Source organism: Propithecus coquereli, unplaced genomic scaffold, assembly GCF_000956105.1.
Source record: "Propithecus coquereli isolate 6110/MARCELLA unplaced genomic scaffold, Pcoq_1.0 Scaffold238, whole genome shotgun sequence".
In the NCBI taxonomy this organism is placed as follows: domain Eukaryota; kingdom Metazoa; phylum Chordata; class Mammalia; order Primates; family Indriidae; genus Propithecus; species Propithecus coquereli.
The window spans coordinates 1,007,920-1,017,278 of NW_012147930.1; the positions used below are offsets into that span (position 1 = coordinate 1,007,920).

General features: G+C 57.2%; 1 protein-coding gene across 1 annotated transcript in view; it reads left to right on the forward strand.

Annotated features, from left to right (window-relative positions):
* Positions 1-6,835: 6,835 nt before the first annotated feature.
* Positions 6,836-9,359, forward strand: part of MYOM2 (myomesin 2) — a 68,449-nt gene continuing 65,925 nt past the window's right edge. Inside the window, exons 1-2 of the mRNA XM_012645867.1 lie at positions 6,836-6,942; positions 8,268-8,429. Of these exons, the coding sequence (XP_012501321.1) occupies positions 6,836-6,942; positions 8,268-8,429 (269 nt within the window). The remainder of the gene's footprint in view (positions 6,943-8,267; positions 8,430-9,359) is intronic.

A 9,359-nucleotide genomic window follows, 5' to 3' on the forward strand; every position in this document is an offset into this window, starting at 1 on the left:
CTTTGACTTGTTGAGATTAAGGTTCCATTTCACCGTTCAAAGAGGTGGGAGACGCAGCTCCACGAGGGGGTCTAGGAGCTGGCGGGGGGTGACGGTGGCCAAAGCCACCTCCGCACAGGGGACGCCTGCGGTGGCCAGGGGGAGTGCAGACAGAAGGCAACAGTGCCTGGATAAGCTCCCGCAGGTGCCGGTGGGCAGATGGAGACGGCCCAGCCAGGGCAGAGGTCGTAGAAAGCAGAGAAGGGAGCGGGCAGCCCAGGGCGTCGCGGAGACCGAGGGGAGCGTGCTCGGGAAGGGGCGGTGGTCGGACGCTCATGGGGACAGGGCAGGTAACCCGAGAGCCGCCACGTCCTGTCCTGGGGGTGTGGTCACTCGGAGGCCGTTGGTGACCTGGGGCTATTTCGGTGACTGATGTGATGGGAATGGAAGGGGAATTGGAAAAAGGCAACCGGCTAATGGATGGCGGAGAAATGGAAAAAATGTGGCCACGCACAGCTGGGTCAAGAAGCCTGGCTGGGAACGGGAGAACGGCAGCCGGAGGGGAGAGTGGGTCTGGGCAAGCAGGGTTTTCGTTTGCTTGTTTGTGTTAAATTTGGCTTTCGTCGACTTTGGGGAGAGGAGACAAAGTTATTTGCACGCAGGAAGGTGGAGTAATTTTCGATGGAAACCCGGACATTCGGGTGTGACGTAGGAGGTTCTGAATCTTGTTTAAATTGCTGCATTTCGGCAGCCGCCTCTGACACTGAGCTGGCAGAGAAAAGGGTGCTGTCGTCTCACTGTGGGTGGAAGAGGTATATATATATATATATGTATATTTTAGCTGGATATAGGATTCTGGGTTGAGCCTCTTATGTCCGAGGGTTCAACTTTTCAGCAAATTTAGAAACACTCCGGTGCTTATTTGTTCAAATATTTTCTTCTGCGCAGCCTCCGTCTTTGGGGACAGGCACGTCTGTGTGCTTAAGTCATGCTCTGATGGTCTTTTCAGTTTTTTAGTTTTTTTTCTCTTAGTGTTTTATTTTGTATATTTCTATTTTTATCTTCGATGTCTTCACTGATCTCTTCTGCTGTAATCTGCTATCGATACCATCAGTGCTTTAAAAAAAAAATCTCATCATATTTTTACCTTTAAAACTTTGATTTGCATCTTTTCAGTATCTTCAGTGTCTTTATTTAGTGTGTTCAGTCTATTCTCCCTTCCCAGGACGCCGCCTCTGAGAAATCCTGACCGTTTCAGCCGGTCGCTCAGAGAACGGAGCGTGAGCTGGGGCGGGGACGGGCGCCGGCGGGGTGAGACCCTTCCCCTCTCCGTGCGTGAGACCCTCTCTCTACACCAAGCCCGCCGCTGCCTCCCTGAGTCGGGGCTGCTGCTGTCACCTGTGTGGGGGGAGATCGCGGGGGGCCGCGTGAGGACGCAGCGAGGAGGGGCCATCTGGGAACCAGGAAACGGGTCCTCATCAGACGCGGACCTGCTGGTACCTCGACTTTGGACTTCCAGCCTCCAGAACTGCGAGAAATAAACCCTGCTGGTCACAAGCCTCCCAGACTATGGCGTTACAGTGGCCTGAATAGGCTGAGAAATCACTCAACGAACATTTATTAAATAAATGTCAGGCTATGGGTGTATTAGGAGGAGGAAGACACAAAATAAAATTGTGTAGTTCCCAGGTAGGCGTCTGAGGGACTCCCACGTGGGGACACTGGGTGGCTTTTGGTCTGTGTCTTTCGGATATTTGTGGCTTCATTGACGTCCTCTGCTGGCTCTTGACCGGGTTCCTGACATACCAGACGTGGGAACACGGGGTTTTTAAGGCTTCTGGGCAGTTTCCACGCATTGTTTTCTCCGACGCTCACAGCAGACGTCTGGGGCAATTGTCACTGCCCGTGTCATACAGCTGGGGAGCGGGGCCGTGACGCCGGCCAGCCGCGCAGCTCCCAGACCTCCCCGAGCGTGGGGAGCGCCGCTCTCTCTCAGGGCGAGGACGTCCCGTGGGGCCCCTGCTCCCGGCAGTGGGTGCCACGTCACAGCCACGGCGGTGCCAGGCGTGCGTTATTTATACTCGGGCACATGCCGTGGGGAAGGACGGGCAGCCGGCGCCCATCTGTGGGGCTCAGACCCGGCGCACGCCCGCGGCCAGAGCTATAAATAAGCCCCGACTTGCCGACTAGGCGCAGCGCCTCTCTGAGGTGGGCGGTTCTCGCTAAACTGCCCCTAAGATGAAATGAAGTGAAACCCTGAGTGGTTCTTTAAGTTAAAAAATAAAACAACAAAGCACACGCGTGCACTCACAAACAACCCGGGGGCCGCCCGCTTCCTCCCCCGCCGAGGTTCGTGCGGTTGTCAGAGACTCGTCTGGAGTTTCTGTGCCGGGGACCTGGGGCTCCAAAGGGTTGAAAATACTCCTGAGAATTTAAGCCTGAAATTTAGAGCAGGCGGAGGAGAGCCGGGGCGGGGACGGAATGTCGCTGCCCTGCCCTGTCTTCGCTGGTCGGTGGCCAAGCGGTCACACCCAGTTTGCTGGGAAAAGAAAAATGCACTTTGGGACTCAGAACAGACTCGTTCCACTTTTTAATTCTGATGTTTTCTCCGAATTTGAATAGGACGATTTTTCCTCCTAGGATCGGGCCGACGGTTTCCGATGCAGGCATCAATTTGGGGAGAGGCAGTGCGCTGCGTCTATTTATAGCACCCGCGGGGCCATAAAAGGGGGAGGCACGGGCACCCGGGGACTCGCTCCTCGCCGGCCGGAGCTGCTCTCTGCTCCCTGCTCTCTCCCGTCTGCTGGTAAGTGTCTCTCCTCCTTCCCTTTCCTGATCTGTGGCTCTCGGGGAAGGAATAGCAGCTTCTGCAAAGTGGCTGCACCGGTGTTTCCCGAGGGGCCCGGTTCAGGGTGCAGAAGGGCTCCCCGGGGGGCTCCACGGTGGGCACAGGGGCCCCAGGGAGGAAGAGCGGTCAGTCCTGGCGCTGCACGTCTGTGGCTGGATTTTCCACTCAGCCACTTTGCTTTATTTCCCGCTGTCTGGAACTTACGGTTGTCCTGTTCCCACCCCCCTCCAGAGCACCTGGGATCCCCCCCGAAGGTCCCGGTGCTGCCCGTGAGGTCCCGGCCCAGCTGGTCCACAGCTGTAAGTTTCATGAGATTCTCGGGCACCAAAGGCTCTAGACCGGAGGGCAGATTTGGAAAGGCGTGAAAGAGAAAACTGGATGTTTTCTTAGGGAAAATGAAAGAAACGAGGGCCGTTTAGCGTAGGCTCAGACGACGTGATCTCGGGGCTGGGAAAGAGAGCAGTGCCCCTTCTCAAGACCCTCACGCTTTGGCCTGAAAGCGACGGCTTTCTCAGGGCTGTTTCCTCTGGGTGCTCCTGGACCTGCCAGGACCCTGCAGCTTCCTGGGCTCAGTCCCACCGCGGAGCCGGTCCTGAGACCACCAGCCGGGCAAAGAGAGCCAGGCTGGTGGCGGGCGGCAGCCCCGGGCAGGGCGCTGGGGAAGGAAGGGGTCGCGGCAGCCGAAACACCTCCCTTCCCGCTCCCGTGCCACGGTTTTATCTCGCTAAGTGGAAGTAAAATAGGAATCACAGAACACGCGGGGCAGAGATAACCGCAAGGGGCTGTTTGGTAAACCGAGTCCCCAGATAAAACCCGTGGTGGGAACTGGGGCCGCAGCCCCCGGCCAGGCCAGCTGTGTGTGCCAGCACGTCCTTGCGTCCCGCCACGAATGCTGTGGTTTGGTACCTTTGCTGCCTTTGACGTTTTTAGCTGCACAAACAACAGTTTCTGTCATCAGATAGAAGCGAACGTTTTGTACTTGAAACGTTCTTGCGAATTAAAGCCGTTCTTGGAGACGTGAGGGACGGCTTCCAGACGCTTCTCAGGAAGGGACGAGGGTGCGGCGTTTCGCAGACACCCGGTCCCTGCGCTTGAGGACGAGCTCACGTTTCAAGTTGGTGTCATAATTCCTGAACGTGTCGGGAACATTCCGGCAGTGCCCGGGGCCCTGGCCTGCATGGAAAGTTGGCTGGACGCGGTCAGGAGACCCAGCTGGTGCCTCGGCTCTGCCGTGGACCCCCGTGACCTGGGCGAGCCCTGCTCCTGGGGGCCGTCGGGGCCGAGGGTGCAGCGCTGGCCCCGCGGTGCCCAAACCCAGCCACGGACGTGCACCCACCAGGGCCAAGGGGGTGGTGGCTGCCGCCGAGCTCAGCCCCTGGTTTACAGCAAAGGAACAAGGCCCCCTGAAGGTCACTCAAGGTCACTGTGTCCTTGCTGGAGCCCGAGAGACTCGCATCACAGAGGGGCCTTGAGGAAAAGCTATTTTCTTTGTCTTTCTTGGCGTGTTGGGGACACGTTTAACACACGTCTGAGGCAGTTGTCTTGAAAAGGAATGTGGCTTTCCATTTGGAGGGGCATCTGGACACCTCCCTCTTCTTTATGGTACAGGAAGTGGCACAGCTTGAGCTTCCCAAATCTGAACATCTGAAATCCCAAAAACTCCAAAATCCGAAACTTCCTGAGCACCGGTGTGACGCTCCAGGGAGCATTTCCTCTGAGTTTGGGATTTCAGATGTTCGGATCTGGGACACTCCACCGGTACACATAAACACAAACATTCCCAAATCTGAAAAAGTCAGAACTAGGAAACACTTCTCGTCCCAAGCATTTTGGGTTAGGTACACTCGACCTGGGGGTGAGTTGAGCCGAGTTCTCTCCGGGCCGCCCCAGCTACTGAACACCCGAGACGCCGAGCCCACAGCTACTGCGCCAGCCCCAGCCGGCGGGAACTCGTGTCCAGTGGGTGTCACCATGCCTGGCCCGGAGGTGGAGGTGGAGGTGGAGGTCCCGGGCTGGGCCAGGACAGCTGGGGACGTTCCGCAATGTGAGGTCCACTGAGGAGTGGGGCGGTGGTGGCAGGCACAGGTGCGGGCCCAGCGTGGTGGTCTGGGCCGGGCATGGGGGCGGTGGGAGCAGAGGAGGCAGGTGGGCGGGAGGGCTGGCGCTGGCTGCCTCCCAGATGCTTCCATGCCCGAAATCCAGTGGTTCTGATTCAGGCTTGGTGGGAAGTGGCAGGAGATCCAACTGTTTGTGAATGAAAAACAGAACCGAGGGTGATTGCGTTCATGGAGGCTTCAACGCTGCCTGGTGTCGGTGGCCCTGAGCACAGTGTCATTAAGGGAACAGAGAAGTGCCCTGTCGTCACCATCCAGAGACGTCTGGAGGGGCAACGTCTGCAGCCGGTCCGGCGTCGGAGGGAGGAGCACAGGAAACACGCTCACCCGAGTCCAGCTCTGCGCTGCTGCGAACCGCTACAAAGTGTGCGCTGCTCACAGCCCGGGCGCTGGCGACTCCCAGGCCCACACGCCATGCCGGGCGAAGTCGGCGATGTGTCGAGTGGCAACTGCGCAGCGTCAGACGGGACACGCCGGGCTGGCTGGGGGGTGGCCAGGCGCTGGGCCGCAGCGGCTTGAGCCGTCTGACCTCATCGGGCAGGAGCGCGGAGCCGGTCGGGGTGGAGTATCCGCTTCTGGGGTTTCAGCTGCCTCGGTTTAAAGACGTCAAGATAACTTACTCTTACCTGGGCCACGTCTCGGTTCTGCCCTTTGCCAAGAAGTACGGACGAATTTGAAGGCCGCCCCACCCAAATATTGTGAGGGAGCAGCATGTGAGGGGCGTCCTTCGTGATTTCTGCCGTAACCAAACCGCCCTCTGTCGGCGCAGAGATTTCGCCTCTGATTGGAGGGCCCTTGTCTGGGAGTTGCTTCTTTAAAACACGACAGATTATTCTACTTTAAGCAGAAAAGACAAAACCGGGGCTCAGTTTGGAAGAGTTCTTTTGCACCTTATTTGGGGAATTAATGACCACGGGGATTTAGGAATACTCTAACTTTGTAGAGATGATCAAATAAGCCAGAGCATTGGGATTTTAGTTATTTCGAGTGACCACGTGCCACACACGTCAGCCCTGATACCCGCAAAACTTCACATCCCCAGGGACGAGGATGGAACTCAAGTATTTCTGTTTTGGTAGAATTTCACCCAATTTTTCCGATTTCCCCACATCCCCGAGGCTTGGATGTTGGGCTCAGTCCCCACGTTCCTGCCCCACCTGGCTGAGCTCACCCACCGGTGACCAGTGAGACTGAGCCGGGAGGCACCTCGGAACCAGCCCCTGTCTCCACACCCCACTCCAAGCAGCTAAAGGGCCCCGGGCCCCCGAGGCCGACCCCGCTGGCTCCATTTGTGGCTGTGTCTTCGCAGAGTGACTTCCGGTGTCCCCCGCGATCGTGGGATGCCTGTCCTCCACGTCCCAGCCAGTCAGCCCTACCTGCCCACCAGGGGTCCTGCCAATGTCACCTCTTCCTGGGCTGTCCCCTGTCCCTGCCGTGGTCTCTGCATTTCTCAGGGCTTGTCACGGCCCCTCACTCTGCGTGCTTATCCCACCTTTTCTTGTGTTCTAAGCGTTTGTTTACTTCTCTAATCTGTCTTTAATTATTTCTGTTCCTCTCACTCACACGGCTTCGAGCGTTGCCCCGAACACGAAGGACTCTATGTGCTGCGTTCACGGTTAAATGAAACGTACAGACCTATCTTCCAATTCTCATGGAGGAAAACAACAGACGAAATTGGGTCCTGGGGAGGGTTAACCAGCTCCCTGACTCCCAGGCTGGGATGATCTCCACCTGTGTGGGCTTTCTTTCATCTCCGTCCTCCCAAAGGGGTTTTATTAGATCGAGTTGATCTTCCTCTTTGGAAGGACGTCAAATATGAAGGCAGAGATGGCAGAGCCTCCGGTGAGGAGGGGCTCGGCCCCGCGTGTGACTCTGTTTGCAGGTGCCCACCACGATGTCCCTGGTGGCGCTCCCCTTCTACCAAAAGAGACACCGACACTTGGATCAGTCGTACCGAAATACGCGCGCAAGGTACCTTCTGGATGAATATGCGTCGAAAAGGTAAGTGGCGCTCACTGCTTAGACTCCCAGAGCTCTGATTATGGGGTCTGGTATGTAAAGGCAGGAAACTTCATCTGGTCCCCTGGGCCCCGGAGAGGCGCTGGTCTGGCTGGAGTCTGAGAAGGGGTGGCAGTGTCCCCTGACGCCCATGTCCCCCGGCAGAGGGGGAGCCATGTGGGTCCTGGCCCAGAAGGATCCAGCATCGTGGGACGCTTGAAGGGGTGTCACCCGCACCCACACACGGAGGCTGCCGGTGTCTGCCAGCCTGGCCCTGGCTGAGCTGGGCGGGGCTCCCGGGCTGAGCTCACTGATTTTACCCCTTCTCACGCATCTCCCGGACCGGGGCCGGAAACGCCACCAGAAATAGGGAGCCGTGGGAAGGGAACTCGCGGGAGAGAACGCTGGCAGGAGGGAAGTTAATGGGGCGGGGGGGGCGCAGGAAGGTGGCCAGGATGCCGGTGCTCGCAACGATCCTGCCGCGTTAACAGCAGATGCGTAGCACGTGCGGCTGGTGTCCGGCCAGGTGTCCCGCCGCTCTCTGGAGCCGGCCTGCCCCGGACCTGCCGCCTAGGCCGCGCCGACCCTGCCGTGTGGGCACTTCTGCAGCTCTAATGGGCCGGTCGTGCTGAAGAGCGGCAGAGACCACGGGCAGCGTTCCCCGGCCCTGGCGCCTGCCCCATGTCACCAACACCCTATATTTAGAAACACTCTGGGTACTTTTATTTAGTTGCCCTACCTGTAACAAACAAAGCCAAACATTTGCAGCCCCTCCCAACAGCCTCGGGGAGCTTCAAGTCCCTTAAGATATATATAATCACGGCACGGAGCCGAAAGCATGTGCGAGGCCCTCGCCGGCTCTGGAGGGCACGGGCCATGGTGGAGCTCGGTGGGGCTTCCCAGGGCTCGCGTGTGCGGGGGTGGGGTGGGCGTGGACGTACAGAGACGCGGGCTTGTGCTCGTGCAAGTGCACATGCATGTACAGGCATGTAGACACGTGTGCAAGTATGTAGATGTGCACATGTGTGTGAACTCATGTATGTGTGTGCACGCATGGTGACATGTCTGTATGTGTGCCTATGAGCATGCACGACCCTGCGTCTGCGCATTTATTTGCGTACATGTGCATATGTGAGCACGCGTGTGCACACACGTGCGCGGGCGTGTGCACATGTGTGCATGTTTGTACACATGCATACCTGTGTGAGTGCGTCCTGTGTGCACGTGTTGCAGGGATGGATGGGGGTGTGTGGGAAGAACTCCATGTGCCTCAGGATACACTTCCATAATGTTCCACGCATCTTCTACCTGATTCCATGTTCCTCAAGGCGAACTTTGACCCAGTCGTCCTCCCAGCGGTCTCTCTCTCAGCGGTCGTCCTCGCAGAGGGCCGCCAGCCGGACGTCGCTGGGGGGGACCACGTGCAGGATCTGTGCCAAGCGGGTGAGCGAACTGGAAGAGGAGCAGCGTGAAAATGAAAGCAAGAAAAGGTAACCTCGGCGGTTTGGGACGCGGCGTGGGGAGGCGGGGTCTGGTGGGGAGAGAAGGGCAAAGGGCGTCGGCCGGGGGGTCGGGGCAGTGGGAGTGAGGACGCTCCCGTTCTCCAGCCCCTGGCTTACGCTCCGCCTTCGTCATCTCAGTTAGTCCCAAGGAAACTACTGGGAACACGTCTCCGGCGCCATCTGCAGCAGAGAGTGCTGCGGCCGGACCAGACACGCGGGGCCCTGTCCAGGGTGCGCCCCTCGTGCCGTGGAGCCGGGATTAGATCTCAGGTCTCCATCGCGCTTTGCACCGAACTCGCCCCTTTCCAGGTAGAGCAGGGTCGTCGCACCCGGACACCTCAAGACCTGACGGTCGAGGCTGATTTTGCATTTCCACCGACAGCTGCTTTGGCTGTTCGAGAACACAGGGAGGGGCTGCAGATTCAGCAAGGTCATCGTCCCAGGAGGGAGCCAGGGTTTCAGACAGTTGTCCGTATGGAAACCGAAGGGTCGGGAAGGGATTCTATAAATTGTCATACTTTACATGGCGATGGAATCAACTCATGAGGGCGAAATGCCATAGGAATGAGATGGATTAATGATGATGTCGGTCTTGAAATTATTTCCAGATGACAGAGAAACAGGTGGTGATGTTACTTTGATCTTTTAAGGACAAAATAAACAGTTAAATATTTGTGAACGCTTCATTTTATACCTGCTATATTTTCCCCCTCAGCTCCCCCTACTACTTCTAGGAAATTTTCTATCTCCAAAACACTTAAGAGCTGAAGGAAAAAGGAGATTTGTGCAAACATGTTTCCTTTCGAAAGTTGCATTAAGATGAAGCCATCTGTTTAGCAGCAACAATGTATAGCTGAAAAGATCAACCTTTAGTTTTATCTGTTTAATAGCAACAATGTATAGCTGAAAAGATCAACC